The 18,416-nt window shown below is 41.5% G+C and overlaps 1 protein-coding gene across 1 annotated transcript in view; it reads right to left on the bottom strand.

Annotated features, from left to right (window-relative positions):
• Positions 1–17,520, bottom strand: part of LOC121920280 (valine--tRNA ligase-like) — a 34,402-nt gene extending 16,882 nt beyond the window's left edge. Inside the window, exons 1-11 of the mRNA XM_042447408.1 lie at positions 16,806–17,520; positions 14,351–14,494; positions 11,939–12,089; positions 8,581–8,741; positions 8,285–8,369; positions 6,128–6,228; positions 5,063–5,190; positions 3,128–3,292; positions 2,356–2,437; positions 510–629; positions 304–412 (exon numbers count right to left, since the gene is read on the bottom strand). Of these exons, the coding sequence (XP_042303342.1) occupies positions 304–412; positions 510–629; positions 2,356–2,437; positions 3,128–3,292; positions 5,063–5,190; positions 6,128–6,228; positions 8,285–8,369; positions 8,581–8,741; positions 11,939–12,089; positions 14,351–14,494; positions 16,806–17,159 (1,600 nt within the window). The 5' untranslated portion in view covers positions 17,160–17,520. The remainder of the gene's footprint in view (positions 1–303; positions 413–509; positions 630–2,355; positions 2,438–3,127; positions 3,293–5,062; positions 5,191–6,127; positions 6,229–8,284; positions 8,370–8,580; positions 8,742–11,938; positions 12,090–14,350; positions 14,495–16,805) is intronic.
• Positions 17,521–18,416: the final 896 nt, after the last annotated feature.

The following is an 18,416-nucleotide window of genomic DNA, read 5'->3' on the forward strand; positions in this document are numbered from 1 at the left end:
AGCCCTCTTTGGTAGAGAAGGCTAAAGACCTTGTAAAACAACAAATTCCAGGTTTCTATAGGCTGGAGCTACAGCACTTAAAGTGATACTAAACTGCATTATTTCTATCATGTAGATGCATCCTAAGATTCAAGGAGAAAAGCTCCAGAGCACTGGTTTTCCAGATGTCAGCTGCACTGTCCAGCATTCTACACTACTGGCTAGGGTGAATAGCAGTCTGACAACACCTGTAAGGGCAGAAGTGGTCCACCCTGGTTCATATCATAATACTTGCCAAAGGTTTGACTACATTGGTTTACTAACCTGAGCCCTCAACCTTGTACGCGAAGGAGACCAGCACTCCAAATTCAACCTTCTCCTTGTAACCAGGCACAGGCAAGAGAGTTCGGCCTGTTAACTCCTTCTTATCCACCTGAGAAAAGGAAGATTCTATAACTCAGTAGAGTCTGCTCACCTGCATGTAACACAGATTAGTTGTACCCTTCATATGTTCTCTCCCACCCAATCACCTCTATATCAGAGATAGCCGAGTTCAGAGTGCATGACCAATTGACAAGGCGTTTGCTGCGATAAATGACCCCTTCTTCATGCAATCGGATAAAAGCCTCTTCAACAGCATGAGAGAGTTTCTGTTGGCAAATAAAAAACAACAAGTAATGGCTATTTAAACTTTTCCATTCTTTAACAGATGTTGTCATAATTCCATTTACTTCACTAGGAACTGCTCTTCCATATTGCATGATTGGGATCACTGCCTTTACACCTAAAGGTACAATCACACCTGATTGTACTACTCCTATTATAAAAACAAAAATCAGGAAGTAAAGTGTCCCCATGTTCAACATAATACATTTGCCAGAGCAAACTAGAGTAGCAGGCTGGGCTATTTAATAGTCAACAGCATGAGCCACAAATCCCTGGTTCAGTTCTCAGCTCAAAAAATGGAAAACTGACAAAGCACTAATGTAGAAGGATGAGGAGTAGAGAAGAAATTAATTAGGCAATGAGCATTTCCAAATAAAACCTTCCTCCAATCTGCTCTTTAACACAATCAGTTTCAGTCTCATCTCCAATTTGTTTTTAAACTCAGTTCTCCACTGAGCCATGACTTTTGGGTGACCTGGGAATGAATCCTTCCTTTTGTCCAACTAGAGCAAATCCATTAATCAATGGGATTTATTCTACATGTTGATTTACCATTCAACAACTCAGTTGATGCATCTAGCCACAATTGAGTTGATATATCTAGAAACAGAATCAGGCCATAGTCCTTGAACCTCTGTCACCTGGTTCACCTACACTGTAAAAATAATCAAATTTGACAGAACTATAAATGCTGTGGCTTCATCCTATAGAATCCTGGGGTTTTTATTTTTACATCATCTTTAGCCTTTTGTTCCAAAGTGTGCTGGTGCCTCACAAAACTACAAATCCCAGGATTCTGTAGGATAGAACCATGGCAGTTAAAGTAGTGTCAAACTGCATTATTTCTAAATTCTAGATGTACCCACCATGCCCCATATCTGTATTAGAGACATAAAAACATTAACGTATCTTAGAGGTTTGTTGTAATGCAGTGTTAAGGAGCCTTTGGCCCTCCAGATGTTTTGGACTTTGACTTCCGGAGCCAATTGTATGACCAATTGTAAGGGCCTGTAGGAATTATCATGTATAGCAAATGAAAGGCCAAAAGATCCCTGCCCATATTACGAGGGAGATTGTGCACAGAAGACAACTGCCATATCCCAATCATTCTCTGAACTAGTAGTCATCATCCCTATCCCTCCTGTTTCCCAGTTCTGGACACAAGGCAGCTTACAACAGATTTTTTTAAAAATTGTTATAAGTTCACAAAACACGACAGTTAAGAAGTAATTAAACTATAAAAAATATTAAAAACTAGTTAAAAGCATAAATGATAAAAACACAAAAACACAACCACACAACCAAAATCAAGCACATTGTACAAGGTCCAGCCCACCTAAACAAAATCAAGCACCTTTTGAAAAAGAATTTTTTTCCTATGTTTACAGAAAGGGAGGGTGCCAGTCTAGCTTCTCTGGGAAGGGAGTTCCAGATCTTCGGGTTACTTGAAAGGCCCTCTCCCATGTTGCCACCAGATGCAACTGTGAACATGGTGCGACAGAAAGAAGGGCCACCTCAGGGAATTTCAAAACACAAGCAAGTTCGCAAGCGAAAATGCAGACCTTCAAATAACCTGGACCTGAGCCATATAGGGCTTTATAGGTCAAATCCAGAAACAGAACTCCAGCCAATGGGGGAATTGTGTGCTCCCTGCAGCCAGCTGAAAATCAAGAAATACACACACATACACACACATGCTACAAATCTTACAGGATCCATAGTAAAACAGGCTCTGTCCCAGTCCATTGAGGAACCCAGTTTCTTCAGCTGATGGTAAATCCGATCCCCTTTCCTGCAAGAGTAGAGACACAGAAAATCAGGATGAGCACAATATTTGATTAAAAGGGGGTTGGAAAATATACAGATCTTGCTGGACCTAACTGTTAGCACTCCTCACCACTGACTATGCTGACAGGGCTGATTACAGCTGTATCCAGATGGCAGAAAGAATCCAGTTTGACACCACTTCAAGGCTATGAAATTCTGGGACTTTGGTGCCACAACAATCTACATTTTCAGAATTCCATAGCACTGAACCATGTGGTGTCAAACCTAATTGTTTCTGCAGTGTGGACGCAACCTTAATTAATTTATTCAATTTATATCCCACCTTTCTCCCAAACGAGATTCAAGACAGCTTACAACTGGAAGGAACAGCTAAAACCCTAATGTACCAAAGTTTAAAAAGAAATTAAATATTATTGTTATTAAAATCATGCTAGATAACAGTAAAAACACTTAGACATATTTAAAATGTGGTTTCAGTTTTAAATAAAATTTTAAAAATTAGAAAACAGCATATCACGTATACACACACTACAGTTCCATCATTCACAATTCAAAAACATGTCTAAATAAAAACTGATGGGTGTTACAGGTCATCAATATGTGAAGGATTTCATAATTCTTGCACTTGTATGACAGGGGTGATACAACACAACACACAATATGCTCAGTAAGAAGGGTCCACACAGTAACTCACTCATTTTTCCACTTCCAGACCTCCTTAATGAATAGCTCTCTGCCAAGGTCATGGCGGGTCTTCCCTTGCTCCTTCCAAAGCTTCTTCTCCACCACGACTTGTGTGGCGATGCCAGCATGGTCACAGCCTGGGTTCCACAGGGTGGTCTCCCCCTTCATCCGGTGCCTAGAGGATGGAGGTGTTGATTAACCCTACAGACTATTAGTTGTTAATGAAATGAGCAGTCAGCACTCCTTGGTGTATGATATTAAAGTGTAACACTTTGAGGAAGAGTTTCTGTCTTGGGGATCCTGAATTTTTCCAGCAATAGAATGATAGTACCAATTAAGTATCCCTTAACTGAAATGCTCGGGCCCAGAATATTTTTGAATACAAACAGCTCACTGCCTACTGTACCTGTGAGGCGGAGAGAGATGCGAGAAAATGAAGAGAGATGCAAGGATCTAGGAAACAGTAGGAATCCAACTGCAGCGTTTGGCACAAATCCACACATTCTGCCATTTCACAGATCATCATGTGTCTCTCCAGCTACATGCACCTCTCTCCAGAATCACTGGAAAAAATACACTGGGGGGGAAAAGTACAAAATATCTCCAGAGAGCCCACCAGCTGCTTGTTTCTGCCTTGTGAATAAGCAATCAGGAGTATAGCAGCCACCACTTCTAAGCATCACGTTGGCATTAAAAAGGTTTCTGATTTTGGAGCATTTTGGATAAGGGGATAATCAACCTTTCCCAGCTACTGGTCTCTTTCTGACTCACAGATCTGTCTGGAACAGGGTCACATGAGTACAAGAGGCAGCTACTGGACAATAACCATAACATTCCTGGAGAAAGGGAGGGCTCATCAGTCAATGACCCAAGACAGTCCTGGGTTAAGTCTCCAGCACCCCTAGTTAAAAGAACAGTAGTTGGTTGTTTGAGTAAACAACACTGTGCAATACACCTGCACACATATATCTACTGCACTCATTACTAAATGTATGTAACAAAGCCTCACACAGTTCTTTTTCTTTTAACACCAGCAATCTGAAGCAGCCTTAGAAAACAGATTATGAACAGAAGAGTGTTGATATTTTTCCTCACTGGTTCATTTCCCCACTCTGAGCCAGCAATCTGAAGCTGCCTTTTGTCATCTATGAATTCTGTATCTGGAACAATGTAGGGCCATGAAAGAAATGGCACAATTCTAAGTAGTGGAATTAGAAGTGAGAATATGTTAAGTACCTCACCCTGCCATCATTTCTCTGTTACTATAGTAGTAGTCCAAGGCCGGCTTTTATTTAAACAATTTGGTATCAAGAACAGCTCAGTTCTGCAACTTCTATAAACCTCTGTCATGTAAGTGAAGCAAATATATTCTGCTATTTTCACATCTTATTCTAATTCGGTTAGGATGGCACAGCTGCACAGGAGACTCTATTTCATACTATCTTTAGAGCCTCAGGGGTCACAAACTCATTGGTGTGTTCTGAATAAAAGTATAGATTCTCAATAATCTGAATTCTGTACACAGCATTGCACCGGATGGGCTTTCTCTGCATATAGTTCTCAGAATGGTCCTGAGAAGTACAATGGGCCCTTGGTATTTGCTGGGGTTTGGTTCCAGGACCCCCTGTGGATACCAAATCCATGGATGCTCAAGTCTCATAAATACAATATAAATACAATAGACAGTAAGGGGGGGTCCTTTATATAAAATGGCAAAATCAAACTTTGCTTTTTGGAATTTATATATATTTAAAATATTTTTAAACCATGGATAAAAAAATCCTGGCTATGGAAAGCTGACTCCTGTCTGGCTTGAAAAGTGAGACTATCTGAATAGGGCAATTCAAAGACAAAGCAAAGGCAGGGCAGAAGGAAAGACTGAAGAAATAGCAAGGTGTCTCAGTGAGGCAGTGAAGCAAACAGTGGGTACACACAGATGCCTCACCATCGAGTCAGGGAGTCCTGGATGGCGTTGGTGAGTGCATGGCCAAGATGTAGAGATCCTGTGACGTTGGGTGGTGGGATACACATCATGAAGAGGCCTTTGGGGTTGGGCTCAGAGACACTGCGATGCTGGCAAGGGAAGAAAACAGATTTTGCAAGAAGTGAGACTCCTATCTGTGGTTGGGGATGAATGGTTCTCCCAAGAGGTTTTCAGCCGCAAATTCACATTTAAGAGAAATGCAGGTTAGAAAATAAATGCTACTCAGACTGTATCTGCACTGCAGAAACAATCCAGTTTGACACCACTTTAAATGCTATGACTCAAAGTTATGGAATTCTGGGATTTGTAGTTTTGTGAGCTATCTAGTCTGTATCAAACCTCTGGTGCCATAACAAACTACAAATTCCAGGCACCATGGCAGTTAAAGTGGTGTGAAACTCAATTATTTCTGCAGTGTGGATACAGTCTCAGAAGCATTTATCCAATAGTAAAGGGACTGGTTGAAAATCAACACAGGATATTCTCTCACTTCTGCTGAAATACTTACTACAGAATTAGAACTCACAAGGCTTTATGAAGAGGAAGTTGAATATAGTCCAAAATGTTTGAGCCTCATTTTCATACTACCTGTTTAGACAGGCAATTAAAATAGAAAGTTTTTAAAGCATGGGCTGGAGTGTTGTATTGTTTTAAAGTATTTTTAAAACATTTTTATCTTGTTAATTGTATTTTATTCTTTTACCATGTGACTTGTTTTAATATGTTAATAATTTTATTCTACTTTAATGTATCATTTTTGTATGCTTTTAATTGTACTGTTTTTTAATGCTGTGAGCCACCCTAAGTCCCAGTGTTTGGGAAAGGATGGATATAAATAAATAAATAATACTTCAAGACTAAATAGTGTAGTCGCTATTGATTTTCAAGATCAAAGCCTGAAGAGGTGAAGAACACTGATCTTGTGTCATGACAGATGTGAGCCACCAGTCCCTTGGCAAACTAACCCACTCACTATAAGGGGTCAGGGAGGTTTTTGCCTGCTGGAACCCAGAATTTCATACTCACCCCATACTCTGGTTTGAAATAACCCTGGCTCTCCCACCAAGGGTACCAGGCAGCTTCAACATACTGAGGGCTGTAGGAGTCAGGCATTGGGCCAGTCACATCTGGAAAGTAAAAGAAAGCAGAAAAAGCATGGAGCATGGTGGGAAAAGAAGACCACTCTGCTCACACAACATAGACAATAAAAAGTATGGGGAGGGGGGAACCTGGGACCTCTGCCTTCCCTCTGTCCTCAGCACAGAAATGCAGTAGGTCGCTACAGCAAGAACAGAGCAACTGGGGTTGCATATACACTGCAGAATTAATGCAATTTGACACAACTTTAACTGCTATGCCTCAGTGATATAGAATTCAAGGATCTGTAGTTCTGTGAGTTAATTAGCTTTCTCTGTCAGAGAGCTCTGCTGCCATAAATCCAAGGATACAACAGGATGGAGCCATGACAGTTAAAGGAGTGTCAAACAGCCTCCATCCCTCTTTACCCACTCACAACCACACTTGGGTTTTCTTTCTGGCTCCTTATGGCAGACTAGGAACTTGTACTGTATATCCTTATTTACAAAGTGAGCTAGTGATTAATGAAAACAAGGGCCTGAAGATTTGTTTTGACACTTCTCCTCCAGGATCCACTCTGGCCTCATCCTTAGTAAAAACATTCCCCACCCCCCACCCCAAAAAAACCTGGAAGTTCACTTTTGGTTTGGAAAAATAAACAAACATGGACACCATGCTTTCTCTCTCTCTCTAAACCAAAGCCCTGTGCCTTGCTTTAGATAAGTACTGATGATCCTAAAGGCTTCTGAGAACATGATTCTTCTTTTGATCCACAACAAAATTTGCTGTGTCTGATGCCAGAACAGGTCACCTGGCTGCACCCACCTTTCCATATCTAATGCAGCAACAGGGGGATTTGCAATACTAGTGATGGCACAGCAAAGTAAGGAGTACAGGGGGCCATGTAAACAGCCAAGGTTTGCAGAGGAATTTCCAGGAAACTCTGCGGCAAACCAGTGTTCAAACTGACAGCTGTTTACCCTGGGGTTCAGACACGATTCACTGGATTTGTGTCTGGTCGAGCCCAATCCTAGCCCCAGGGTTTTGGTCAGCATCACTTCAACTGGACAATGTGAGGCCAGCAGGAACATGGGCCTTTTGGCCCATGCAGACAACCCCATAGGTACCCAGGTTGAAAGATGCCTTTACCCAAGATCACAGGAGAAATCCTGCCAACTTGTACACACATCATTAGGCACAAGCTGCTGTTTGACTACAGGCTCAACATCTACAGTCCTTTAGAAGCAGTAACCCACCCTGGAATTGTTTTTTATGAAGGACAGTATATTAAGTGACCTAACTGAAGGTAAAAGCAATGTTTTGATACTCGATATTTAAAATACTTGTTGTCCTCATGTCCTTACTGTGCCCATAACAAAACGATGCAGTCTGATGCATTCTAATTGAGCAACTATGCCCTCTTCCAGGATATTCCATCCTATTCACTTTCTCCATGGTTATTCATATTCCCAAACATGCACAGTCCTCATTGATCTGCTTCAGAGTTCCAGTGGAAGGTTTTCTCTCTATAGATTTGTTTCTACTTATGCAAACTTTGGGTTTCCCTGACAACTGTAATGCCTCTCTCTATTGCAATGGTTCCCAGACTTTGGTCCTGCAGACATTTTGGACTTCAGCTCCCAGAATGCTGGCCAAGCTGGCTAAGCTTTCTGGAAGCTGCAGTCCAAACACCTTGAGGACCAAAGTTTGGGAATTGCTATCTATTGCATAGATGCTGCCATTTTGACCATTGAAGGATCCACCTCTGATGCTGCTGCCACAGTGCAGAATTAATGAAGTTTGAAACTGCTTTAGCTGTCATGGCTCCATCCTGTGCAGTCCTAGGATTTGTAGCTTGTTGTGCCAGCAGAGCTCTCTGACAGAGAAAGCTAAATATCTCACAAAACTACAAATCCCAGAATTCCACATAATTAGCTCACAGCAGTTAAAGTGGTGCCAGGCTGCATTAATTCTGCAGTGCAGATGCAGCCTGAGAAATTAATGCACTATTAGTATATTCAATAATTGTATATGATGGGGGGCAAAGTCCTCCCACCCCTCTGATCTTCATCTTCCTTCCACCACTGCTGACCATCATCAGAGTACCTTTTTTCTCCCCTGGCTTGGTTGGGATGTTATAGGTTATGACCCCAAGATCTTTTTTCTCCTTCTTTTCTGCTTTTGGTTTCTTCTGCAAAAATAAAATACAATATAATAATAATACTCATAATCATCATCATCACAAGTAGTGCAGCTACAATCTCTCACCAAAATATTCCATCTTTCCACAATACACATTTTTTGGGCGGGATGGGTATGCCATATTCTCTACCCCACATTCACACACCAAAATTTCTATTTTGTTGGGATATTTAAATTTGCCTTTTCTGGACAACTCTTACTTCACCCTGTTGCTGCTGCTGGCTTTTTTCTTTCTTCTGTTGAAACTTTTCCAGTTTTTCTTTCTTCTTTGCTTCTTTCTTTAGCTGGGACGCACTTTTCGGGGGTGGCTCTGCTAAGTCCTTCTGCTCTGACAACTCAGCTTCAGAGTGTGCCGCTGATTCTTTGAGAAAAGGAGACAACCAAAATGAACTTATTCTCCATAGTTAATGTGCCTTGTTTAACCATCATGAGGAACCGACTTTCATGGCTACCGAGAAAAAAGATATGCTCTACCCACTATATGGCCATGTTAGGGGAAGTTGATGGGAGCTGCAGTCCTACACACTTGGATGACATCAAACAATGGAAGGTGGAATCAACTAGTAGGTGTAATAGTGCAGCCCAATTCCCTACCTGAGTTTCAATGTCCTCTCTGCCAAATCATGAACATTTCAGTGTGAACAGCAATGCTCTCTATCCCATCAATGGAAACAATACAAGGAAGAAGGCCTTTGCCACTGGAATACTTTCACTGTGGAATATGTAGGTCTTTAATAACCAACTGGCACGAACATTGATTTTTATAAAAGCCTTTGAGGACCAATGACTTTTATCTAAATTTGTACATATACATACACTTGTCCCTGCACATTCTCTGGGGTTAGGGACACAGAATCCCTGTGAATGTGGGAAAAATGCAAATAACAAAAACTACTGTGCTTTTACATGAAAGAACACCTCTCTAGGAATCTGTAAGTCCTCCAGTGCAACTGTGTGGTCAACATCTGCCATACATGGACTATAGAATTGTGCTGGAGGAGCTACAAATGCCTAGTGGAGTGTTCTCTCTTGGAATCTTTAGGTCTTTCAGTGAGACTTTTGGTTAAAGTTGACCATAGAGTTGGGCTGGAGGACATAGATATTCCAAGAGATAACATATTAATAAAATCCTTGAATAATCAAATCTACAGAAGTCAAAGCCACAAATGTAATGAGCATAGCTGTGTACAGATAAGCACCACAGTTCAAGAGGGATATTGAAAAGCTGGACCATGTCCAGAGGAGGGTAACCAAAATGGTGAAAGTTCCAGAAACCATGTACTTTGAGGAGAAACTTAGGGAGCTGGGTATGTTTAGCCTGGAGAAGAGAAAGTTAAGGGGTAACATGATAGCCAGGTTAAAATAATTCAAAAGATATCATATTAAGGGTAGAGCAAGCTTGTTTTCTGCTTCTCCAGAGAGTAGGAAACAGAGCAATGGATTCAAACAGAAGGAAAAGAGATGCCACCTAAACATTAGGAAGACTGTCCTGATGGTCTGTTTGACAGTGGAATATGCTGCCTTGGAGAGTGGTGGAGTCTCCTTCTTTGAGGTTTTTAAACAGAGGCTGGATGGCTATTTGTTAGGAGTGCTTTGATTCTGTGTTCTTCCATGGCAGAGGGTTGGACTAGATGCCCTTGGGGTTTCTTCCAACTCTATGATTCTATGATAGTTTCAAACTATTTTAACTTTTTAAACTGTTCAGTTGCTTAGTATGTTTTTAGAATGTTTAAATTATTGTTATTGTTTTAACTTTAAAAATGTTTAAACTGATCTGATTGTAAGCTATAGCAGCATATCTCTCTCTGGTTTTGCTTCGCGAACAAAGATTCAGGAAGGACGCATCCCGCACTTTGTACAAGTGCATTGGTGACTAAAAAGGTCAATCCGGGACAAACAGGTCTGGTTGCAGAATACACAGCAGAAAGTCTCCTTGGGTGATGTTTCCGGGTTGTGGTTCTTTCTGCGTTGTCGTTTCTCTTCGAGACTCGTTCGCCGTGAGCTTTCGAAAAAGGCTGCAGCATCATGGATAGTGCGTTTCCATGCCTCCTGATGCGAGGCCAGGGCAGACCATTGTTGGTGATCAATTTGGCCAAGCCTGAGTTGTTGTTTCAGGGAGTCCTTGTATCTCTTCTTTGGGGTGCCCCTCTTACGCTGACCCGTGGCAAGTTCACCATAGAATACTATTTTTGGGAGGCGATGGTCCTTCATCCTAGAAATGTGTCCTGCCCAGCGCAGCTGCGTCTTCAATAGCATGGCCTCAATGCTGGTGATCCCTGTTTGCTCAAGAACAGCAACATTCGTCACATAGTCAGTCCAGTGTATGTTTAGAATTGTGCGTAAACAGCGCTGATGAAAGCGTTCAAGGAGTCGTAGGTGTTGGCGATAGGTGACCCATGTTTCAGACCCATAGAGGAGAATAGACAGTACAATGGCTCTATACACACTGATTTTTGTGCTTCGCCTCAAGTGTTTGTTACTCCAGACTCTTTTGTGAAGCCTTCCGAATGCACTATATGCCTTTGCCAGTCTGTGATCGATCTCTTTATCAATCTTGGCGTCTGAGGAGATGATGCTTCCCAGGTAGGTGAACTGCTGGATGGACTTAAGCACAGATGTGCCTACAGTGATGTGGGGATGGTAGTGTTCTTCCTGAGGTGCTGGCTGGTAGAATCATAGAATCATAGAATCGTAGAGTTGGAAGAGACCACTAGGGCCATCGAGTCCAACCCCCTGCCATGCAGGAAATCCAAATCAAAGCATCCCTGACAGATGGCCATCCAGCCTCTGTTTAAAGACCTCCAAGGAAGGAGACTCTATCACCCTCCAAGGGAGTGCATTCCACTGTCGAACAGCCCTTACTGTCAGGAAGTTCCTCCTAATGTTCAGGTGGAATCTTTTTTCCTGTAGCTTGCATCCATTGTTCCGGGTCCTGTTCTCTGGAGCAGCAGAAAACAAGCTTGCTCCCTCTTCAATATGACATCCTTTCAAATATTTAAACAGGGCTATCATATCAAAGAACTTCCATTTTCTTCAGACTGACTTACAGTCCAAAGAGCTCTGCAGCTGTTGCAAAGCAGGACGTTAGGCGCTGCAGAGCTGCTTCCATATGGGCAACAAGGGCAGCATCGTCAGCAAAAAGCAGCTCACAGACTAGATAGTTTAGAGTCTTTGTGCGGGCCTTCAGGCGGCTTAAGTTAAACAGGCTACCATCAGTACGGTAGCGTATATAAATGCCGTCTTCTTCTGTGAGATCTGCTGTAGCCCTTTGGAGCATCATGCTGAAGAACATTGTAAATAGAGTTGGAGCGAGAACACAACCTTGTTTCACACCGTTAGTTATTAGAAAGGGCTCCGAGAGAACATCGCCATATCTGACTTGATCTTGCTGGCCTTCATGTAGCAGGATGATCATTTTGAGGAACTTTTCTATTCACAGTGTCGAAGGCTTTGGTGAGGTCGACAAATGTTACATAGAGTCTTTTGTTCTGCTCTCTACATTTCTCTTGCAGCATATACATACTGAAATAAAACAAAATAAATTAATAAAGGTATTACCTCTGAGTTCTGGTTTTAGGGTATTCACTCCAAGTGCCTGATCACACAGCTTCACTGGACCCAGAATGGCTTGGAATTCTGGCTGGTTGATGCAGGTGAGGAACCAACGTGTAACATTGGTGTAAGAAGAGCGAAGAGACTGGTCAAGGACCTAGGAAACAAAGTGAAGAACAGCACTACTAGTTAAGGATGAACCAAGTTGTTACATATCAAGTTACCATTATAAAGAAGATGAACTGGGTGTGGGGTGGTGGTGGAAAACACTGGTCCTTGAAATATTTTTATGTCTATGAAGAATAAAACTATCCAGAATAAAATTTCACATAGAATAGTAATTCTTGCCATTGAATCTATCTACAGTACTTACTATACAGGTTGGGTCTCCCTTATCCAAAATGCTTGAGACTTGAAGTGTTTTGTATTTTTTCAGATTTTGGAATATTTGCACATACACACTGAGATATCTTGGAGGTGGATTCCAAGTGTAAACAAAAAATGATTTAGGGGCATTTAAGATTTTGGAATTCCAAAGTCATATTTTGTTTCAGAATGCACCACATAGAGCTAGAACAAAAACATAGGCATTCCTGAACAGCATCTCCAAAATTAATTTACCATGTACATTTTTAAAAATACATAAAATATCCAGAACAATGAAAGTCTCAAAAAATCTTTTGTTTGTTATGGGGTACTTTATTTTGTCCTGGCCAAATTAACGTATTAGGACAGTGTCCCATGCTCTGTTGTCAGGGGAACACAATGCAATGAAGCAGAAGTAGCATGCTCTGAGCCCCAGTTAGGGTCCCCTGGAATTCCCACTGGGGCCAAAAATTACAAGAAGTGTACATGAAATTTTAAACGTAATCCTTAGTCTGACCCTATCCCTCAGTACACTGGAATTCTCATGGGATCAGAAAACAACGCACAAGTCACTTAATACAAATGCTGGTGCAAGAGGGTGTTTGTTGTTGTGTGTCTTCCAGTCATTTCCAGTTTATGGCAACCCTAAGGCAAACCTATCATGGTGTTTTTTTTCTTCAGAGGGGGTTTGCTGTTGCCATCCTCTGCGGTTGAGAGAGTGTGTCCAAGGTCACCCAGTGGGTTTACATGGTTGAACCAGAATTTGAATCCTGGTCTCCAGAGTCCTGACAGTGAACCAATCAAATACTTATAGCAGAGTAATACCACTAAATATGCTTCATTACAACAGGGGAGTGAGCAAAAAAGGGGTTGGAAAGAAACAACACAGAGCATTTGGGTACTTTCTTTCCTGGAGTTCTGCTTTGTGGATACTGGTCAAGCCAGTTTATGGGGATAGATCTGATTATCCAACAAACTGGACTGGTTCCATTAATCTCATAGCATTTTGCAGAAGCCACTGGAGAATTAACCCTGTTCTGATTTGTATAGCCCTACAGCAAATTTTGTTTCCTGGCAGGGTTGGCTGGTTTAAAGTGCTCTTTTAAGGCAAGTTCTTTTAATTGAATTTATGTTAAGTGAATGGCACTTCTTTCCCTATAAAATAAAGTTATTAAAAAGAAGCAAATGACACTGGACACTGTCTAACTGGTCTAACAGTCAATAAACTGTTCAAGTTAAAATGTTTAAATTCAATCAGTCATTGTTGTTCTAGTAAAAGAACTGGAAAAGAGTAATAACAGCCAGATTTTTAATAAATGAAAAATCCCTTTAAAAACCAGGCTTTTTTTAAAAGTCATTTGATATAAACCTTGTTGGTAATTCCAAAATTCCTTTATATTATTGTTTGTAACATCACTCTTTTGTTATTTTGGGTACTTCTAAAGAAATTTTCATGGCCTTCAACCAGCACAATAACTCCATTTTATTAATGTACAGTGATACAATCTATACTTGGATAAAATGGCAAAACCCCTCTAAAGAAACTTGCCAAGAATATCCCATGACAGAGTCACCTTAGGGTCACCGTAAGTCAGAAACGACTTGAAGGCACACAACAACAACAACAACAACAACAACAACAACAATTTTGCTTTATTTTTGTGTAGGATACATTTCAAATATAACTGCTATGGCAAATATCCCAGTTCCCTCCATCCTCCTATTAAATACACTGCTAGCCAACTTTGTGAGGCACTTTCGAGGCTGCACTGTAGAATTAATGCTGTTCGACATTGCTTTAACTGGCAAGACTCAGTGCTATGGAATTCTAGGATTTCTAGTTTTGTGAGCTATTTCACCTTCTCTGTGAGAGCACTCTGTTGCCACAACAAACTACAAATCCCAGGACTCAACAGCATTGAGCTATGGCAGTTAAACCAGTGTCAAACTGTATTAGTTCTGCAGTGTAGATGCAGCCTTAGAAAGAGGGCCTGTTCAGAAACTGCTTCATTACTTCATATTGGATTACACTAGAGCAAGGGAGAGACTCACATATTTGTATGGCAACAGAAGAGCACAAGCAACTGTCACATCAGCCAACGTCACAGCCTCCCCCACCAGGTATGTCCGGAGCTTCAAGTGACCGTCCAGCACGCCAAGGAGATTCCGAAGCTCTATCACAGCGCGATCTGTCACCTGGGCAAGAGGAGAGTGTGTGACAGGACATACAGAACACAGCCTTCTCTGGTATAATAAATGCTTAAATATTGTTCCCCCACCTAAATTATTTACTTATTTCATTAAATAAATGGACCTTCAATCCAATGAGCTCAAGGCAACATGCACAGCTCTGCTCCTTCCCTCTTTTTCCTCACAACCCAGTGAGGAAGATTAGTCTTCAAAGAAGCCACTGGCTCAAGGTGAGCCAATGGGTTTCACAGCTCAGAGGGACCAAAAACTCACTCCAGCACTGTAGCCACTGCATCTGATGAAGCAGACATAGGCAACATCTACACTGCAAAATTAGTGCAGTCTAACACTGCTTTAACTGCCATGACTCAATGCTATGGAATCCCACAGAATTGTAGTTTGTTGTGGCGCCACAGCTCTCTGATAGAGGGGGTTAAATATCTCACAAAACTACAAATCCCAGAATTCCATAGCACTGACACATGACAGTTCAAAGAGTATCAAATTGCATTAATTGTGCAATGTAGATGCACCCATAGTCTACAAAAGTGTATGCTACTAAGGTGCTTTTGCATATCGGCTATGTCTGTGAATTATACTAGTGGTACTTATTATATTATATTTGTATCCTACACTTTTTCCAGCGAGTTAACATACATACACATGCCCTCACATTCTCCCTTTCCCACATATGCATCTCATTATACTCCTAACAAACAGTATGGCTGGGCTGAGAGATGGTGACTGACTATTGAATGGAGATCTGATTGTGAATATCCCTAATGCATGTTGAGCATTTCACAACCATCTGCCTCTTTCTTCCAAATTGTTTAGAATTCACAACCTATCACTTCTCTCACAAACATACAAAAAAATAGATTTTTAAAACTTTGGTATTGCCAACCTGTGCTATGACTTCAAGGAAGAATGCACGCAAGAGCCTTCAGCACAGTTGATGTTTCAGAACAGTACAATGCATATCTACTATGTCCCAACAAGCTCAAAGACCTTATTGTCATAGGCTGGCAGTTTTCATTCACAAAACATCTCCCTCAGAGAATATTACTTAGCATTTATCTGGCACTGTTCAAGTGCACAACACCATCACAAAAATAGCATGAACTGGGTAAAAACAAAGTGATGATTACAGGTTGAGTCTCTCTTATCTGGTATTCCAAAATTCAAAATACTTCAAAAGCCAAAACTTTTTTTCATGGGTGGCTGAGATAGTGACACCTTTGCTTTCTGATAGTTCAGTGGACACCAACTTTCTTTCATGCACAAAATTATTTAAAATATTGCACCTCCAGACTATGTGTATATAAGAGGTATAAGAAACATAAGTGCATATCGTGTTTAGACTTTGGTTGCATCTCCAAGGTATCTCACTATGTACATATACAGTACGCAAATACAGATAGTCTAAAAAAATAAATAAATCTGAAATTCAAAACACTTCTGGTCCTAAGCATTTTGGACAAGGAAGACTCAATCTGCATCATCCTACAAAATGTTACACTACATCTACACTTCCTAACAACCAGCACCTGTGTCCAGAGTTCCTGTCAAAGAGCCATGCTTTTCTTAATAATACTCCATTACATCTTTATCCGCTTTCCAATTTTTTTCTCTAACTGCCATTCAACATTCTGCAGTTGCTACACAAGCTATTTTGTATGCATGTGGGAGGATGCACCTTAAGGTTTCCTGAAATGGGCTTGCCTAATACAGCCTAGCAAATTTGCAGTTAAAAATCAGAGGTTCCCAACCTTTTCTATGCCCCACACATCTAGGAAATGTTTGATTAATGTCCACGCCCTCTACAAAAGTACTATCAGATTTGAAGATGAAGAAGTCTAATTTCTAATTTTTTAATCACATACAATACAGCAGGTGAACAAACAACTTCAAAATGTGGAACTTTCTTGCTGACCACGATCCATAGGTCTGCCTGTGGATTCAGGCGAGTCCTAGATTTTGTCTTGATTGACAAAAGAAAACTGAATTCAGATTCACACAAGTATCTTTGTCACACGCCCTGAAATTTCATCTCGCACCACCTCGGAGCGCAAGCAGTACAGGTTGGGAACCCCTGGTTTAGATAAGGCTGGAGGAAATCTTGAGGTACACAAAATACTATTTGATCTAAAAGCATTTTAAACAATCAATTGAAAAAGAATATTTGGAGAGAGCCTTCCCTGCTTTTTCTTTTTTGAGCCTAGGAGTTCCGGGATCACAGCTCACATTATTAACCAATGCACTACATGCCAGTTGCCGCACACTCCACCAAGAAGCCCCCACATCCCCTGCTTCTTACCTGTTTACTTTGCTTGGAGACTCCCAGCACAGAGAATGCCGCTGCACAGGCTGCAGGAGCAATTTCCAAGTCAGCAAAGCTGATCCACTGCCGGACCAGGGCACTTGCTTCAGGATCTTGTCCTCTCAACGCATCTGAAGACAGGAGGTACGAAACAGCTGCCGGGCCAGACACACAGATCCCTGCCTGCATCTCCAGAGCTGGGAGCTTGGACACAGAGAAGGAAGGATTCTCCAGCTCTGTGTTGGGGGGCAGAGCAACCACCTTGGGCTCCTGATAGCCATACCGGGCTGCCACAAGCACACGGAGATTCTGGAAGTTATCGGGATGTGGGGAAAGATACAGGGTGGGCATGGTGAGGAGACGGAGTGCCCTGCAAGCAAAGAGCAAGGAAAGAGTTAGCGATGAAGGGCATGAGATACAGATGCTGTATGGTGCAGCAGTGGGGAACCAATGGCCCTCCAGATGCTGTTTGATTCCAACTCTCAGCAACTCTAGTCAGCACGGCTAATGATAAGGGATGATGCCAACCATAACTCACAAAGTACCTCCAATCTGGTACAGAGCCTGTTATGAAACAGAATACACAGTTCAACTTATATCATTTAACCCTTAAAGCCTTCACATATGGCTAGTTAATGTGCCACAGAGAGCTAGTGTGATATAGTGTTTTGAGCCTTGGATTACAACTCTGGAGATGAGGGTTTGTTCTGCCCTGGAAAACCCACTGGGTGACCTTGGATGAGCCACACACTCTCAGCCCCAGAAAACCCCATTTTAATGTCACCTAAGGGTTGCCATAAGTTGGAAGCGACCTGAAGGCATGCAAGAACAAAGTGTGCCAGAATGCGACCACAAGTTTCTCTAACGTACATCAACACATCTGTATTTTAAGTGGTGGTGCATTTCTATTGAAACAATTACTTAGTCAACCTTTCCACAGAATACTAACCTATTGACCCATCCATACCTATACTATTGTTCTGTGGCTCACCACCAACCCCACCCCAAAGGAGTCCATCTGTTTTCAATCTCTAATAACTCTGTGGTGGCTTGGGAGCTATTCTATTCATAAGAGGAGAACAAGCAGCTTTTTATAACATGCACTGCTTTATGTCACAATAAAACAGTCAGACTTTTAACACAGCAAAGGACTCTTTTATTCTCCCAGACATATGAGGACGCTTATCAGGATAACACCACACAGGATTAAAGAATTTGCTGCCTTTTAAGACATGCTGGATTGATGCCTGGATGGATTTGAGACTGTCAATTAGATGATGCAATATGCAGCAAACCTTTCAGTGATGCATCAGTTTCTATTTAAAGAGGAAAAAGGCTACCGACACTAGAGAAATGAAAGCCAGTTTTCTGTCCATCTGCCCTGAACACACAGAGTATCTCTATGCAAACAGTAAATATTAAAGCCTTGCACAATGTAGAAAGGCAGAGCAACGTCGATGGCTTCTTTACAGCCATATGGAGGCTGGGGGAATGGTTCAAGAGATGGGAGGAGAAAAGAAGTCTTGTTCCATTGTTACCCTAAATGTTCTAATCTTATTCCTTTTATTCATTAGGGAACCCTTTCCCATAGGGAAGCATTGGGGAACC

Source organism: Sceloporus undulatus, chromosome 2 (assembly GCF_019175285.1).
Source record: "Sceloporus undulatus isolate JIND9_A2432 ecotype Alabama chromosome 2, SceUnd_v1.1, whole genome shotgun sequence".
Taxonomy (NCBI): Eukaryota; Metazoa; Chordata; class Lepidosauria; order Squamata; family Phrynosomatidae; genus Sceloporus; species Sceloporus undulatus.